Source organism: Castor canadensis, chromosome 9 (genome assembly GCF_047511655.1).
Source record: "Castor canadensis chromosome 9, mCasCan1.hap1v2, whole genome shotgun sequence".
Taxonomy (NCBI): Eukaryota; Metazoa; Chordata; class Mammalia; order Rodentia; family Castoridae; genus Castor; species Castor canadensis.
The window spans coordinates 73,376,970-73,396,302 of record NC_133394.1 but is presented as its reverse complement, the minus strand read 5'-3'; the positions used below and the strand labels follow the sequence as shown (position 1 = coordinate 73,396,302).

Here is a 19,333-nt window from a genome sequence, read left to right as displayed (position 1 = left end):
TTTTCTTTTATCTCAGATTGGCTCCACAATTACTATTTAGATATTCAAACACAGGCCATTCTTTATAAGTCACAGAATAAACATGAAAAGGAGGACCAGAAAAGCCCCTTATCAATGACAAGGACCATGCCTACTGCTTCACCCTCTGCCCTACCTTTTAAGCCACCCCAATATTCAAAACATCCTAATGGGTGCTTCCCCCTTCAACAGGTAATGGTACAAAGAGGGCAAATCTATGTCCCCTTGCAGCTATCAGATCTAAGGAAAATTTAAAAACATCTGGACAGCTATACTGATGCCCAGACAAATACATTCAAGCCTTTATCTCTGTGACCCAAACCTTTCAATTGACATAAAAGGATATTATGTTTCTACTAGAACAGACTCTTTTCTCATTAGAAAAACAATGATTTCTGGCCCAGACCACTCAGGTTAAAAATGATTACCATTTACAATAAGCCTCAATACTAGTGACACCTAAAAATGAGGAAATAAATATTAGTAAAATAATTACATAACTTTGTCAAAGTTAAATTACAGGCTAATCCCCCGTATATCTTCATGGCTCACCCTCTACAACACTTATTCTGATTCTTTGGACACCCCGAGGTATATATCCTAATCCTCCCAGGTTTCAGCATAATCTCCCACATCATCACTTATTATTCTGGCAAAAGAGAGCCATTTGGGTATATAGGGATAGTATGAGCTATAATGTCTATCGGCTTCTTGGGATTCATCGTATGAGCACACCACATATTTACAGTTGGAATAGACACACAGACATCTCCTTAAGTGATCCACACTTAAAGGAACTAATGATATAACTCAAGCAGTAGAGTACCATTTTACAGACATAAATCCCTAAGTTCAAATCCAACACAGCCAATGAAAAAAAAATATTTGGGGTTAAAGAAGTAACTCAATGGAAAAATGTCTGCACAGCATGTGCAAAGCCCTGGGTTCAATTCCCCAACATTACTAAATCAAAATAATAATAATAATAAAAAGATAACTGTCATTAATGTCACTTCAGCTACCTCATAGTGAAAAAAAGTAGTTTAACCTAGACCAGATCCCTCATTCTTCAAATGAGGAAACTGAGGCCCAGAACAGTTCAGAGAGCAGCTCTCCAGAGTGTTAGGTGTCAATGTAAAATAAAAACTTTGCTTTACAGCAATGCCCTAAAAGAAAATCCCCTTATCTTTCTACAACATCTTAAGGAGGCTATCAGAAAACATACCATCATGGACCCTGAGTCACAAATGAGAGAGGTTCTCCTCAAAGATAAATTTCTAACAGTCAGCCCCTGATATTTGTAAAAAACTCAGTCTATGGCTGAAGGAGAAAAGTCATTGGATCAACTAACACAACTAACCATATCTATATATTATAACCAGGACATTACTAACAGAGAGAAAGATAAGAGACATGACCTCATTGCTGCCCCCACCCGACTGGAAGGCGAGGTGCTACCTCCTATGGATTGATGGGTCCCAGCCCCCTATCCAAGCTCCACTTCTTGGCATCAATGTTGAGGAGCCTCATAGTAGCCACTATGACAAAAAAAAAGATCATTTTCCAGCTAGACAGTGGAGCTCATTTCTCTGTCTTATTTTTCTCTCCCAGTCTCCAGTCCAATGACAAGGTTATCGTTCAAGGAAAATCTGGCCAGCTCCTAGAGCACTAGTTTACCCAGCCTCTGGCCTGTTCTTGGGGAGACCTCCTCTTCTGTCACCCTTTCCTCATAGTTCCTAAAACTCCAATGACTGTGCTGGAAAGGGATGTACTTATCTCAACTAAAAGCTCAAATTCTCCTCCTCCCAGGCAGCTATCTCTGCTGCCCCCTCCTTCATAAACAAATAGATCCCACAATGTAAACTGATGAGATGAGTGTAGGGCAAGCCTGGACGGCCCTCCCTATTCAAATAAAACTCAAAGATCCCTCACAGTTTGCACACCCAAAACAATATCCCCTCAAGCCTGAGGGACAATTAGGCCTTATGCCTATCATAAATTCCTTAAAAAAAAAAAGGGCTACTAATTAGTTGCTACAGCCCATATAATAAGTTTAAAATTCTTATAAGTTTATTTTAAAATACAAGGTACAAAATAAACAACTAGAAAGGATATAGATAGGTAATGAGTGCATTTTTTGAGAAATTAAAGGAAAATTTTTTTAAATAAAAAAGAATTTTATAAAGAAGGGTTTGTCATAAAGATTGTTTCAAATAGAAGGGATAAAGACAAGTCATCAAAGGGCTTAGTATGTTATATAGAGGTCTGAGTAAGTTTTAAAAATGTATAATAAAAAGCTTCAATGTATAATAAAGTTAAATTAAAGTATAATCTAAGAGTTGCCTAAAAGATTTTTAGGGTCATATCAAACTAGAATCAAATTCTCTATGTCTATAAAATATCAAGATTATCTTAATATTGTCCTGATCTGAGTAACATCTACAAAAAACTGTTACACAAAAAGATTTTATCAAAAAAAATTGTTTATGTTTTCGGTTGATCTTGTCAAACTTTAAGTACTACTAAATCAGAGTTCATTTATTTATTTGCTCATGCAATGGTTTCTTAAATAACCACCTTATAACTGTGTTTGATATCTAGACTTTATCTAAATATGGTACAAACATTTACAGAGTTAAAAGTGTCAATTTATGTAAAATGATGAGCTAAATCTCTCTTTTATCCAAAAGTGTTACATTTAACCGGCATTCTGACAGTCAGCCTCTATTTGCCTTTAAAGGTCCCACAAACCCTTCATAAAAACTAACCTGTCAGTCTTATCAGAAGAATTTAAAGACAGCCCTCATCTTTGTGGACAGGCCCTAACCAGAGACTTATTAGATTGGCACTATCCCGAGGCCACCATTCTTCAATGCAGAACCACAGAGCCCCTTGTCTGCAATGCAACTGAGTCCCTTTTAAAACTTTCTGGCCTCCGGGAATACAAAGTCTCTAAGGAGAAGGCTCAATTATGTCTCCTTCAGGTCACCTACCTAGGCGTGTTCTTAAAGGGACAGATTCACTCCCTGAGTCATGAGTAAATCAACCCAATCTTCCATTTCCCTCCCCCTCATATCATAAGACAGCTTATAGCAAGCTTGGGAGTTAAAGGATTTTACAAAATTTAGATCCCTAAGTATTCAATCCCTTAGCAGACACCTTTTTATGCTCCTCCTAATATTCCTATTTGGGTCTTAAATAATGTATGGCCACCCATTTCTCTTAGAAAACTTGCCTCCAACAGACCCTGCACCTCTGGCTGACTACCTGCCTTATCTTAACCTTTGCAGGGAACTTCTCAAAGAACATACAGACCAGATCCTGCCCCACCCTATAACAATTTCTGTTAAAGCAGGGGATCTTTTTCTCCTAAAAGATCTACCCTCTCCATTGGGACTTTGGGGGACTAGCCCTTATCTGATCATTCTCACGACACCCACTGCTGTCAGGCTCAATGGGATCCCCCAGTGGCAACACCTCTTGAGGAATGGACACTTAGAATCCTGTAAGGAACAACATTTTACAGTGGTCCTCCTGGCTAATGCCCATCCTAATGCCAATGTTTCTTGATCTCCTATTCTTAAGCTTCCTCCCTTGTATCATACTATATGTCTGCTACTGCTAATCAAAAATTTAACCAGTTGTACCTCCAGGGATATCAACCTCTCCAAAATGGTCCATAAAAACTACTGTGAAGGCCTCATCCAGGACGCCACAGGAGCCTGAGGATCCTGCCCCATACAACGCCCCCTGCCAGCAGGAAGCAGCTAAAGAGACCGATGCTTCACCCCAATTCCTGATCCTCAGCCCCTACCCTCATCATTATTAAACAAAAAATGGGGGAATGATAAGAACTGCCTCTTGCCACCATTCTGTGGCCTGAGACACAGCTGGTTTCATCCCTTGCAGAACAAAGCCCCACAGTCCCTTATCTCCAGCCACCTCTCTTTGTCCATCCCTAGCCCGTGCTTTCTCCCAAATGCTACTTAAGGCCAGACACACCGCAAAAAGCTGTTGCACCATTTTTCTTCTCAGCCAGCCAGCCTGCTTATTAAACTTTGGACATGAGATACCTCTCGTGAGACTCCTTTGTCTGCAATGTGCGGTGTTTTCCTAACACATATATTTATATCTTCAGCCTTATTCTAGTCATCACATAAAGTTGTTCATTCAGCATAAGATTATTGAGCATTCCCCACATGCCCAACAGTGTTTTAGGTACTGGGGTAAAATGAATAGTACTTTAGACCCTAAGGGAAAGAAACACTCAACAAAGTAATAAGTAAGTGAAATAAATGTGTTCCTTATCTCACAAAGGAGAGATAAGGAATGTGTGAAGCTGCTCCATCTTCAGTCAGAGTTTGGGAAAGCCTCACCAATAATGTTCCATGTGAACCTAATGGGAATGGAAGTGGGGTGCAGAAGGGGGACCTGAAAGTGACTGACAGAAACAAAATAACTATAAGTTAATCATCTTCAAAGTCACAGGAAAGGGAAGGTTGTTCTGCAGGATACAGTATGATTCTGTTGATGAGTAGAAGATAGACAATATCTGGTGGTGTTTTTGGTAGAACTTCCACCATTCTAGGTTCCTCTTTCTCTTCAATCCTATTAAATATCCATTACACACACACACACACACACACACACAAACACACACACACACACACACAAACTGTAACTTTTACAGCTTAATCGTACCTCTACCCAAAGCTGTTTGAAAGTTATTTCCATGGAAATCTCTGCATCTGTGCTTTTGTTCTTATTTTTTAATTAATTGTCAATCTAATTTATTTATTTATTGGTAGTCTGGGCTTTGAACTCAGAGCTTCAAACTTACCAGTCCAGTCCTCTACCACTTAAGCCACATCCTTAGTTCTTTTTTGATCAGATATTTTTCAGATAGTTTCAAGTTCTTGCACAGGGTAGTCATCAGACCACAATTCTCCTACCAATGACTTCCCAGAGAGTGGGGATGCCACCATGTCCAGTTATTGATCGAGATGGGGTCTCAATAACTTTTCTCGTGGGCTGGCCTTGAACCTCAGTCCTCCTGATACCTGCCACCTGAATATCTGGGGTTACAGGCATTATCTTAGCCCTGCCTCTCTACTTTTAAGTATCAACAATTATATATTGTTTCTAACCATTTAGAAATAAAAACAAAGGTGGAAAATATTGGATAGTAATATACATAATTTTTGGTGACTATTACTGTTTCTTAAATACATTTAACTCATATCATTTCTTTCCTTTAAAACTTTATTAAATTGCATGGCAAAACATATTGTTATTTAAACACCTCAGTTCAACTGAAAATATTTTGCTTATAAATATATTCATTGATGCACCTAAACCTGTGGTATTATATTTTGTTGAGAATCAGAAGAGTAGTTATTCATTGTACCTCTCACTTCACTGCCAATGATTTAATTAAATGATGTTTAGTATGCTGTATTTAAGGTTTTACTTATTTTCATTTTTGTGCCTATGTAACCTATTCTTCATGTATGGCTAATCAATTAGTATATCTAATAAATCTGTACATTCAGAAAAACTCCTCAACCTAAAACTTTTAATCTCTTGTCTACAAAATGAAAATAGATATGTCTTATCTCCATGAGACTGTCTTCAATATTAAATAAAATCATACATTTAAAAGCCTAATCCAGGAGCTGGCAGTGTATCTGCCTAGCAAGTGGGAGGCCCTGAGTTCAAATCCCACTGTAACCAAAAAAAGAAAAAAAGCTTTACCCCATGTGTTCTGTTGTATAAAAATCCCATCAAAGGTGAGCTATTTTACCAAAATACCATGAGAACACTCAGCAAAAATATATGCAATATAAAAATAAGTATCACGTATTGAGTATGAGGGAGAAAACCAACATTGATTTACTTTAAAAGTCTTTTTAAAGAAAAAGTGCATAATAAGTTTTGCAAATATGTAGAAATGTTCTACCATGATAAATATTTCATTTTGTGAACTTTTACTATTTTCTATGGAACCCACATATTATAAATTTTATTTCTTTTAATAAAATATTCTTTGAGTATATTAGAGTAACATGAACTAATATTAAAATAAAATCATTATTGTTAGTTTATGTGATTTAAAATTTGATTAGATATCTATTTCCACTTAAAAATGTTTAAGAGAAAAGTATTTGCCAAATGATTTAACTATATGCTAGAAAAAATTATGATATTTTGTTGAAATTAAAGTATCTAATATTTTCTACACAAAATAATTTTGCCAACTTGTATCACTGCAGATATCACTGCAGATAGTAGACATTTTATTTTATCTTTATGGAAAAATTCTAGAATATAATACTTTTTTAGTTTAAAATATTTTGAACTTAAAATTAATATAAATAACAAATTATTTGGCTGCTTAGATCTTATCACTTGATTTATATAAATCCATTCCTATTACTTCATGCAAACTTGATATATTTTAGTAAGCCCATTTTTATTTTTCATCAATAATTATTTAATTCCCCAAATTGTAAATTTCCAAATTTGCTGTTATTTCTTGTTTTAAAATGCACATTTTTATATAATGAAAATTATTGAAATAATTTTACAAAAGAAGAGTTCAAAATGAATTATAAACCTATTCACTAACTGCTTAGTTCCTAATCAGAAAGCTCTATGAGCAGATTCGGAACACTGACCATACCTTATGTCGCAATCTTACTAGAGGCTGATAGGACTTAAGATCATATCCTGCTTCTTTCATTGGCCTCTCTTCTGACTCCAGGAAAATGAATCCAAGAACCAAAACAGTTGACCAGCACTTAAACATCCTTAGTGATTTCCACCTGTCAAAACAAAATTGTAATAATCAGAGGAAATACATTATATTCTGAAGAAATATATTAAGAATCACATAGAAATCTCCATAGATCTAATCAAAATTTACAGATAGTTACCAGCTAGTAGGCATAACAGGTAGACATTTCCAAATAAAGATTAACCCTTTGATAGTAACAAATACTGTTGTTCATTTTTCATTTAGACAATCTCACAAAACATGAAATAAGATGTGTGGTGGGACCTGATGAAAAGGTGAGTAAAAGTTAATAAAAGCTGGGCTAAAAGTAAAAGGGACATACACACAGAATACAGAATATAGTTATCCATACATCTATAAATCTTGATCTACTTTTTGAATGTGTTTAATGAACAAATCTCAAAATCCTACAGCTGTTAAAATTCACTGGTAAAGACTGATGAGATGTTAATGTGATGGTCTTCTATGTTAGCTATGTAATAAATAAATGGAGTACAATAGATGATATGGAGGTGGGTTATGCTGAATTATTAATGAATTTTTCTCAGTAGTATTTAAAAAGATGTTTCCTAGAATTCTGCTCTACAAGTGCTTTAAACTAAAAAGTTATGATCTTTCTATTGTTCTGTTACTAGATAGACCATAGAAGTTATAAGATGGCATAAACATTATGGCCTAAACATCAAGCCCCTTTCACAACATATACATTTATGCCTTGAGTTCATCTATTTTCCATTTTATCACTCTCACCAAGACAGCTCTCTCCCATGAGGACCTGGAGGAGATCTTTTCCATTTTGCCTAAGCCGTTTTCTATGTCCAACCTCCTGAGAAACAGCCAACTGATCAGCTGTGCATTTCTCTGTATTTTAACCTCTTTCTCCCAATTATTTTCTTCCATCTTTAAACATGCTGAGGCTGAGTTCACTCATATTTGAACAAAACATATCTCCTTTATGAATTCTCTGAAAACATTGCATGTATATGTGTACCTATACATGGATAGAATTCTATCCATTTCTTATCCTAGGCCACTGTGGTAATGTTTCTATATTCCTCTCTCCATCAAGGAATCTTTTAACTGTCATGAATAAGTAGTGCCACTCATGTTGCAAAAACAATGGCCATTCCTAATCCCTTTCCTATAAGACATCTGTTGGCCATTCCTTTTTTCTAAGAAACTGTCACTTTACTTGGTGCCTATGGCATTTGTGGCAAGAGATGAATAAATAATTGACCTTACCCAAGGGTTTCCTAGAATCGATGCTCTGTGTGGTTTTCTCTCACTCTCAAAATCTTTTCTAACCACAAAACCTTCACTCCATTCTTTGAAGTTGCTCATTTCGGCTATAAGGCTTTTATAAGCTATTTTTTTTACTTTTTTTTCTATTCTTCAAAGATCTTCACTTATCAAACATCTTACTATAGAATGTTTCCTCTAACACTGGCCTGAGTAACTTGTCTTAGTTATACATTCTAAAAAAAAAAAATCAATCTTAATCAGCAATATTGATATGATCCTTTGAGAATTGTTGATCATCTCTACTAGATTTTATATCTGTCTTCTCCAAACTTCATGAATGCAATTATTGAGTTAATTTTTTGTTTTTGCTTTATTTTTTTCAGCACTATACTGCTTGGACCTAGCATGTAGCCTGGTCTACTAGACATTCAACAAATGAACGCATAATTGAATGTCTTCCTGCATTTGAAGGTGAAAGAAAGATTGTGTATCCTTGCAGTTAGACAATGTTGAATGCAATTTCTGTTTGCACTACTGCTACAAAGTGTGTGAAAACTAACCTGAGAAAACTATTTTTATTTACAATCCATCTCTTTTCTGCCATTTTGATGTGTAGTCTAATCTTTCTCTCAGAGGTAAATATTTCCTTGGACAACTGCATGAAATATTTTAAATACAAGAAAGAGCACAAGAATAAAGCAAAAAAGACCAGTTCAAGTGATGGGATCCCTTTCACAGAGCTCTAAATACTTGAGCTGTTTCTGCTGTCAGAACGGGGAGTAACAGACATGCAAAAATCCTGTCCCATCACTGCTCCAGGTGTAGGGAAGGGTGGACATTGCCTAAAAGTGTTCTTTTATCTTTTTTCCCCATTTTTTGTGCTAAACTCAGGGCTTAGCATTTGCCAGGCAAGCACTCTTCCATTTGATTGCTTTTTCCAGCCCTTTTTCCCCTGGTTATTTTGGCAACAGGGTATCAGGTTTGACTAGCTCAGCCTGTACCAGGATGTAGGCATGCACCACCATACTCACCTATTTAAAAGTATTCCATTAAGCTTTCTCTTAATGATAGTAAAAATATAGAAATATGTAAAAAAATATATAATATATATAAAATATATAAATATGTTATATTTAATTATATAGAATTATTTATAATAAATTATATTTTTTATATTATAAGTGTTATAATTTATATATAATTACAATATAATTATTAAAATATAATTATGTATAATAAATTATAGAAAATAAATTTATAAATATCTAATAAATATATAAGATTAATAGTAAGATCCCTCCTGTACTTTTCTTATTCTCTTTTTCTCATTGTGTGTCTATACACACATACAGACACACACACACACACACACACATTCCATGTGGTTACAAATATTTCATCCTATATAAAATACAGAGCAAATTAATAATTAATTTTGATACATTACCAAACTCTCATTAATATTCTGTAAATAAACTTCAAAATATTCGTAGAAAAATGATCTCTGGCAATATTTTCTCTGCCAAAAAGCATTAGGCTAGAAATATCTCCTTAATGTCACTAAAAGTTGGTAACAAGTTGGTGTGGACATCTTCAGTGTGTTAGAGTCATGCACTGTACAGCTAAGGACATTCCAGTCAAGCATGGATGATAAGATAAGTGATGAGAGAGCTAAAAGATTTCTAACACTCAATGATGTGGTGGCAGTCTCGCCATGGCAGCACAAACATCACTCAAGTGTTTGTGGTGATGCTGGTGAACAAGCCTACTATGTATACGATTATTCTTAGTACATGATAGTTGATAATGACAGTAAATGACTGTGCTACTAGTTTATCTATTTAATATACATCTTTTCTTTTTATCTTAGAAAATATTTTTGCTCATCTGTGCAATATGTTTGTATTTTATGTGGTATTATTAAAAGAGTCAAAAAGCTAAATAAAGTAAACAAAAAGTTTGTAAATGGAAATTATTATATTTTGCTAAGGTTTATTTATTATTGAAGAAAGAACAAGCATTTTTAGACATTTAGTGTAGCCCAAGTATACAATGTTTATAAAATCTATAGCCAAATAGAGAAATGTCCTCAGCCTTCACAATCACTCAACACTCACTCATTGACTCATCCAGAGAAACTTCTAATCCTGCAAAGTCCATTTCTGGTAAATTTCCTATGCAGGTGTTTTGTGTTGTTGTTGTTGTTATTGGTTGTGTTTCTGTTGTTTTTCCAGTACTAGGGATTGAATCCAGGGCCTTGCTAGGTGTGCAGTTTAAGTTGAGCTATGCCCCTGTTCTCTTTTTTTTACTTATTTTATTTTTTAATGTATTAGCATATTATAGTTGTACCAGGGGTACATTGTAACATTTATAAAATGCTTACAATGGACTGTAGATGTGGTTCAAATGGTAATGCAACTGCTTTGCAAGCAGGAAGCTCTTAGTTCAAACACTAGTCTCACAAAAACCAAAAAATCCCCAAAGTGCTTACAATATATCATAGTTGAATTCATCCCCTCCATCTTTCTCCTTTATCCCCTTACTCCTCTTGGAGCAGTTTCAACAGGTCTCATTGTTCCATTTTCATACATGAATACACAGTACTTCCACCATATTCGTCCTCCTTCATCTTTCCCTTATCTATTCCCCTCACCCCCAAACAGGACTTGTTTTGACTTCCTGTCCTTTTTTTAAAAAAGGCATTTTTGTTTGTTTATGATGGTTATACAGGGAGTTTCACTGTGACATTTCCATATTATATATTATACCCTGAATTGGTTAATCCTCTCCATTATTCTCTTTTCAACCTTAGTTGATGTTAGTTTGATGTTCTGTATTTACTCTTGTGTACAAAATACATCAATCATACTCACCCTCTTTATTTTCTGCATTTATCCTCCCTCTCTTATTAGTGCCCTCCACTTAGCCACTTAGCACAACCTGTTTTACACTCTTGTCCTCCATTGCTTAGGTGTCTATTCATTGTTCAGTGAGATTTTTGCCTTTGTTATTTTTCTAGTAAATGTATTGTGCTTAAATCAATATAACCCACCCACTGTACTCCCTCATCCTTCCCCCCTATCCTGTTTTGTTCAACAGTTTTCAGTGTTTCATTGTGTCTTCATCCTCCTTTTTAAATCTCATTTTTTTCAACTAAGTATTTTATTTAATTTTAATTTTTTATTGTTGTTGCACTGGGTTGAGACACATTGCAGCATTTACAATGGTTCCTACAATGTATCAAATATATAATACTTGAATTCATCCCCTCCACTACTCTCTTTCATCCCCCACCTCAATTCCTAGAACAATTTCCACAGGTATTATTTTTGCATTTACATACATGTGTATACATTATGTGCACTGTATTCATTCTCCTACTCCTTTCCCCACCACCTCCCCTCTCCTACAGGTGCCAATCACTCCCACTCTAGGCAGAACCTGTTCCACCCCCCTGCTCTCTGATTTTGTAGAAGACAAAATGTAAAAGATAATGAGAGAAACATGGCAGTTTTGCTAGTTTGTGATAAAGATAGCTATACAGGGAGATTCCTTGTGTTGTTTCCATGCATATGTGTATTACAACCCCAATTGGTTCCTCTCTACCAGGCCTCTTCACTATTCACTAGTCCCCTGTCCAGTTTAAGATTACTATATTCATTCCTATACAGTAAGCATATCAACCACACTCAAGTTTTTGGTTTCCTTCCCTTGTCTTATCCTTCTTGTTCATGGTCTCCACTTAGTGTGATCCATGTCTAATTTTGAGATAAGGTCCTGCTTACTTTGCCCAGGATGGCCTTGAACTCACTAGCCTCCTGCCTCTATAGCCCAAGTGGTGGGCTGGTGCTACCACACCTGAATCATATTTTACCTTTTATACCTTACTTTTTGCTGTATCTTTTTTTATGTTCAGATATGTTTAGAACATGGATACTTACATTGTGTTACAATTGCCTACAATATTCAGTAGAGTACCTACTGTAAATGTTTTTAGCTAGGGAGTAACAGACTGTACCATATAGCCCAGGTAGGTAATCAGTTATTCTATCTAGATTTGTTTAAGAACACTTTTTGAGGTTCTCACAAGGAAAAAAAAAATCACCCTACAATTTTTCAGAAGGTATCCAATTGTTAAAAGATCTATGACTGTTTATACAACCTATTTGTACTCCTTAACCTACATTTCTTTTATTAACACTGATTAATTCCTTTCATTGATAGTCCTATGATAGCTAAAATTTCTTAACACAAAGTTACATAAAATCAAAAATATTTATGCTTAATAACAGCAAAGTTATATAAGTGCCATTATTTCACTTGGCATCACAGACAAAACTGAACAGAATGAATAGTAAAAGTCAGATTCCAGTTTCTTCCTAAGAAGAACTCTGACTTTTATTATAGGCAGGCATTGAGCTCAGTGTTGTTGACATAGTAGCAAAAAGACAAGACAAAGGACCAAAAGTATTTTCTGTTTATCTTTTGTGAATAAGTGCCTAGAATATTTTCTCCCTTGAACTATCACTAAGAAAAATTAATGAATTCAATTATATAGTTCTCTAATAGCCAACTGAACAAATGATGACTTTTTAATAGATGCTCAGAAAGTAATTATCATCATGTTTTGTCTCATAGCCACTGGATCTAAGGACGCCATTGTTGCATCCTTAAAAGCTAAGTTATTCACAGAAAGTGTGCTGGAAATTGTAAATCAGAAGTAAGTGATCCCACAATAGATTAATCCCTGGTCTCATTTTCTTTGTATTGTAACCCCTGACAGCCTGGTAGATTTTCACTACTAATTGGCAGTTTGTTGACAGTTCACTGAGAACTCTGAAAAGCATGTAAGTAAAACAAACCAGTTGGAGCAGATAGCACAATGAGGACCCTGTGACTTCTTGTAACCTCCATTTTACACAGAGGCATCAGAAAACAACCTCATTATTAACTTAGAGAAAACTGAATATGTCTATAAAAAGGATCTGCCTAAATTTAAAAAATGGCAAAGTCTTATGATTCTGCTCTATGACACATATAATAATGCAAGGATGTTTTAGACAGCTACTGTAAAAGAGGAAGTCATAGAGAAAAATCAAATGAGTACTGTTCTTAATACAAGTGGGAAGACCAAAGCTAAAAGATGACACATGATAAATGCTGCAATATGATGGTAGTGTTTTGGGACTTGCGTGTACAGACATTCGGGGACATGCTTTCACATTTATATGGATACACTAGCAAAGACAGAATTATTTAGTTTTTAATTCTATGTCTTTTTTCTTTTTTTTACTTTGGAGATACTTTCCAGTACCTCCAAATGGAAAGCCTCATACATACTAAGCAAGCACTATACCACTTGAGCCACAACCCCAGACCCTGTAGTCTATGTCTTATTTCACATGGTGGAGATTCCCCAATTTTTTTTCATTGTAGTGCTTTGTGTTGAGAAGTTGCAAACTCAGCACACTTTTTCTCAGGGTGTGGGATCAGCATAAAATTTTAAGTGGTATGTGAAAAGAATTATGGTCATTAATCTAGCTCCATATTTTCAAAGGAGGAATTTTGCCTGGTCTGGCAGTGCACAACTGTATCCCAGCACTCTGGAGGAAGAAGAATGAGGGTAGTGAGTTTAAGGTAGTCCTGGGCTACATAATCAGCCTCTTGCTCAAAACAAAACCAAAATATTTCAGTCATTAATTCATCCAGATTCTAACCACTTATACATTCCAATAACCAGCTTAATTTGAATCTGAAAGCAGAAGATAAAGATAAAATATATTCTTTGCCATTTTAAAGGAACAGTGATGTAAAATATTTAATCATTTAAACTCAAACAAGAGAAAGTACTTATGCTGAAATCTGTTCAATTTGCTTGGAAAAGCTGAATGTATTCTACTATAAAGAAATAGTACTGATGAAAATGCCACACTTTAAAATCATGCTAGGCGGTAAGTATTTGTTTTCCCAAACCATCCTTCCTTTACATAACTTTTTATGCTACAATGAGAGTAACTTCTCTAGTGCACCAAAAACTAGTAAAATAGCAAATTAATAAAATACTAAATTCAACATAGTACAAAATGAAGACAAGAAAACAGAACCAAGAAGCAACTGCACATTTTCTTCTGTAAGGGAAGTGGTAATGGGTAAGATTAGCTGTGCTCACACAATAAAAAGTAGGTTAGTGAGCAGCCCTCCTGAATCCTGGCAGTGAATTGTTTATTACTGCCGTACATCTGACTGGAGCATATTCACTACAGAAAGAAAGAATACACAAATATTCTTATACAACATACAATATACAAATCCCTTAGTGTCTAAGGCATTTCTTAAGAGCTCAGTATTGCTTTGGCTATTCTCAGTCTTTTGTGTTTCCAAATGAACTTTAGGGTAGATTTTTTAATCTCTGTGATGAATATCATTGGGATTTTGATGGAAATTGGGTTGAACATGTAGATTCCTTTTGGTATAGCCATTTTTACTGTGTTGATTCTGCCAATCCATGAGCATGGGAACTCTTTCCACCTTCTGTAGTCTTCTTCAATCTCTTTCTTCAACAGTTTGTAGTTCTCCTTGTAGAGGTCATTTATATCCTTTATTGAGTTTATTCCTAGGTATTTGACTTTTTCAAAGATTATTGTAAATGGTATTGTTTTCCTATATTATTTCTCAACTTGTTGATTGTTGCTGTATAGAAAGGCCACTGATTTTTGTAAGTTGATTTTGTATCCTGCTACTTTGCTGAAGCTGTTTATAATATCTAGGGATTTTTGGGTGGAGTTTTAGGGTCTCTAAGTTATAAGATCATGTCATCTGTGCATAGGGATAGTTTACATACTTCTTTACCTCTTTGTATTCTTTTTATTTCTTCTTCTTGCCTTATTGCTCTGGCTAGTATTTCCAAGACTATGTTGAATAGGAGTGGGGAGAGTGGGCACCCTGTCTCATTCTGAGTTTAGGAGAAATGGTTTCAGTTTTTCCCCATTAACTATGATGTTGGCTATAGGTTTGTCATATATTGCCTTTATTATGTTGAGGCACATTCCTTCTATTCCTAGTTTTCTTAGAGCTTTTGTCATGAAGTGGTGTTGAATTTTACTAAAGGCATTTTCTGTATCTATTGAGATGATCAAGTGGTTTTTGTCTTTGCTTCTATTAATATGTTGTGTTACAGTTGTAGATTTGAGTATGTTGAAGCATCCCAATATCCCTGGGATGAAGCCAACTTGGTCATGCTGAGTGATCTTTCTGATGTGTTGTTGGATTCAGTTCACTATTATTTTATTGAGGATTTTTTACATCAATGTTCATTAAGGAAATTGGCCTATAGTTCTCCTTTTTGGATGTGTCCTTGTCTGGTTTGGGGATGAGTGTAATACTGGCTTCATAGAAAGAGTTAGGCAGTGTTCCTTCCCTTTCTATGTCATGGAAAAGTTTAAGGAGCATTGGTATTAGCTCTTCTTCAAAGGTCTGGTAAAATTCAGCAGAGAATCCATCAGGTCCTGGACTTTACTTTTTTGGGAGATTCTTTATTGCTGCTTCTGTGTCCCTTCGATAGCTCAGCTGGTAGAGCGGAGGACTGTAGCTGATATCCTTTATTGCTGCTTCAATTTCATTATGTGTTACAGACCTGTTTAGGTGCTTAATATCCTCTTGGTTCAGTTTTGGATGGTCATTAGTATCTAGAAATTTGTCCATTTCTTCAAGATTTTCCAGTTGATTTGAATATAAGTTCTCAAAGTAGTCCTGATCATTCCCTGGATTTCCTGGGTGTTTGCTTTTACTCCTCTTTTTGTTTCTGATTTGACTAATTTGCATCTTTTATCATCTCATTTTAGTCAGATTGGCCAGGGGCTTGTTGATCTTGTTTATTTTTTTCAAAGAACCAGCTTTTTGTTTCATTAATACATTCTATGGTTTATTTGGTCTCTATTTCATTAATTTTGTCCCTTATTTTTGTTATTTCTCTCTTTCTGCTTGTTTTGGGTTTTGCTTGTTCTTGTTTTTCTAGGCTTTTGACATGTACATTAGGTTGTTTCTTTGATATCTTTCTGTCCTTTTCATATATGCACTCATGGACTCATGGCTGTGAACTTTCCTTCCAGGTTTACCATTGCTTTGTCCCATGGGTTCTGATAGTTCATGGTTGTATTTTCATTAAATGCCAGGAATTTTTTTTATTTCCTCTCTTATTTCTTCTATGACCTACTGATCATTGAGCATTGTGTCATTCAGCCTCCAATTATTTGTAATTTTGCTGCTCCTTTTGTTGTTGAACTTTAGTTTTACTGCTTTGTGATCAGGTAGAATGAAGGGGGTTACTTCAATTTTCTTATATTTGTTGAGGCCCAAAGCTATGATCTATTTTGGGAAAAGTTCCATAGGTTGCTGATAAGAACATATATTGTGCTGTTGTTGGATAAAATATTCTGTAGACATCAGTTAAGTCCATCTGATCTATGGTGTTATTTAAGTACTTGACTTCAAACTATACCACAGAGCCATAGCAATAAAATCAACATGGTACTAGCACAAAAGCAGATATGAAAACTGGTGGAACGGTCACCAGTCACCTAATATTTGACAAAGTTGCCAAAAACATTTGATGGAGAAAAGACAGCCTCTTCAACAGATGTTGCTGTGAAAAGGGGTTATCTGCTTGCAGAAAACTAGATCCATGCCTGCCACCTTGTACTAGTATCAACTCAAAGAGGATTAGGGACCTTAATATCAGACCCAAAATCTGGAAGTTATTATAGGAAAGAGCAGGGAATATTCTGGAAGCAATAGGTATAGGCAAGGACTTCCTCAGTAGACTTCAAGGGGCTCAACAATTAAGAGAAAAGATTGACAAATGGGACTACATGAAATTAACATGCTTCTGCACAACAAAAGAAATTGTCTATAAATTGAAGAGAACACCCACAGAATGGGAAAAAAATCTTTGCTAGCTATACATCAGACAAGGACTGATAACCAGAATATACAGGGAGCTCAAAAAACCAAACTTCCCCAAAATCAATGAGCTTATAAAGAAGTGAGCAACTGAACTAAACAGAACTTTTTCAAAGGAAGAAGTACAAATGGCCAAAAAACACATAAAAAAATGCTTACCACCCCTGAACATAAAGGAAATGCAAATCAAAACCACACAAAGATTCCACCTCACTCCTGTTAGAATTGCTACTGTCAAGAACACCAACAACAGGTGTTGGCAAGGATGGGAGAAAAAGGAACCCTCACATACTGCTGGTGGGAATGTAAGCTAGTATAACCACTATGGAAAACACTATGGAGGCTTCTTTAAAAACTAAACATAGCTCTGCCCTGGGATCTAGCAATACCACTCCTAAGGGTATACCTGAAGGAATGTGACTCAGGCAATACAAAAGCACCTGCATATACATTTTATTACAACACTATTCACAACAGCCAAGGTATGGAAACAGCCAGGATGCCCCACTACTGATAAATAGATTAAGTAAATGTGGTATTTATACACAATGGAATTTTATTCAGCCACAAATAATAATGATATTTTGTCATTCACATGAAAATGGATGGAACTGGAGGACATCATCTTAAGCAAAGTTAGTCAGGCTCAGAAAGCCAAAAATCACATTTTCTCCCTCTTATTTTTATTATAGACCTAAAACAAATGCAGTAATATTATTGGACATGGGTCACACCCTAAGGGACACAAGCATGGGAGGAATATGGAAAGGGAAGGAAACTTAAAACTTGGATGTAGTTGTATTTGTAGGAGCAAATATAGTAATCATAAACTGTCAGAGGCCACTATGGGAAGGGGACCAGGAAGTAGTGAAGAGGTCTGGTAGAGATGAACCAATATGGGTTGTAATACACATATGCATGGAAACAACACAAGTAATCTCCCCATACAGCTATCTTCATCTCAAACTAGCAAAAAAAAAAAAGCTGTTTTTTAAATCTTGTGTGTTTATTCTTCAACAAAATCAGAGAACAAGAGGATGGAATGGGTTCTGACCAGAAGTGGGGTGGGGTGTGTAGGGAGAGGGGAAGTGGCCCAAATAATGTATACACATGCAAGTAAATGTAAAAACAATAAAATTTAAAATGAAGAGCTACATCTCTATGAGGCACACCAGCCATGCATATCCAAAATTCTTTATGAAATTTATTTCACATGCTAAATTTCTGAGTTTATTGCATTTACTGATAAAGGTTTTTTACTTGGCAAAACTGGGGAAATTGTACCTGCTAGGCAAAAAGTAGATGTTCTCACCACTTGACCCACCCACCTAGTCCTTGTTGCTTTATGTTATTTTTCATGTAAGCTCTTACGATTTTTTCTTGATGTTTTTCTTGGGTCCTCTGATTCTCCTACCTATGCCACCTGGATAGCTGGGATTTCAGAAGTGTCTCACCACACCAGGCTTGGTAATTGAGATGGAAATCTGACTAACTTTTGGCCTGGGCTGGCCTTGAAGGTCTAACCTCCTCACCTTTGCCTGCTGAATAGCTGGGATTATAGATGTGTGCTACTATGCTTGGTTCACTGGAGTTTTCAAGAGCAAACCAGATGGATCTTCACAATCTTCATATAATCATATTGTTCAAGTACAATTTTTATAAAATAGGTTTTTATACATTTAGCTCATGATGGTGAACTTTAATGATGATTGTATAGTTATTGTTATAGTGACATATGGATATACAATTATATAAAGGCTTATATAAATATGCAAATTTTTATATAAATACATATCTGTTGATGTATAGAAAGATTTTGTTGTGTAATCACATGGATACTTACAGTTATAGTTGCATATGAAGAGTCATATATAGTACAGGTTGTATTTTTTACACATCTTTCACAATTGTAAAACAGAATGGACCTTTGCATTTTTGTGGTTGTTGTTATTGTTGTTGATTTCTTTTTTGGTAGTGAGGTTCAAACTCAGGGCTTTGAAATTGCTAGACAGGCATTCTACCAGTTGATCCAGGCTCCAGCCCCAAGAAATTTCTTAAATTTCTATAAGCTTACTATAGACTGAGACTTCATGTTATATAAAGCAGTGTCTCAAATTTTGACAGTAAAAAAAAAAAAACACACAATGACCCTTTTTCCATCTCTCAAAGTAGGGACTTGGGATTTGCTTTTAATATAATCATAATTCAATCATCAAAATGTATACTAAATGTAGCCTCAAATGAAATTACTTCTAGGTGGCTACTGAAAAGATGACTTTCAGTAGAAAATCTTAAGATGCTAAATTCACTTAAATTGTC

At 35.4% G+C, this 19,333-nt stretch overlaps 1 protein-coding gene across 5 annotated transcripts in view; it reads right to left on the bottom strand.

Annotated features, from left to right (window-relative positions):
- Positions 1-19,333, bottom strand: part of Fstl5 (follistatin like 5) — a 749,493-nt gene that overhangs the window by 691,401 nt on the left and 38,759 nt on the right. For 4 of the 5 annotated variants that reach the window (XM_074041710.1, XM_074041709.1, XM_074041711.1 and 1 more), the window contains exon 2: positions 6,701-6,842. In XM_074041710.1, coding sequence (XP_073897811.1) covers positions 6,701-6,826 — 126 coding nt within the window. In that variant the 5' untranslated portion in view covers positions 6,827-6,842. Of the gene's footprint in view, positions 1-6,700; positions 6,843-19,333 lie in introns of those variants that run through there. The other variant, XM_074041713.1, reaches the window with a different exon arrangement.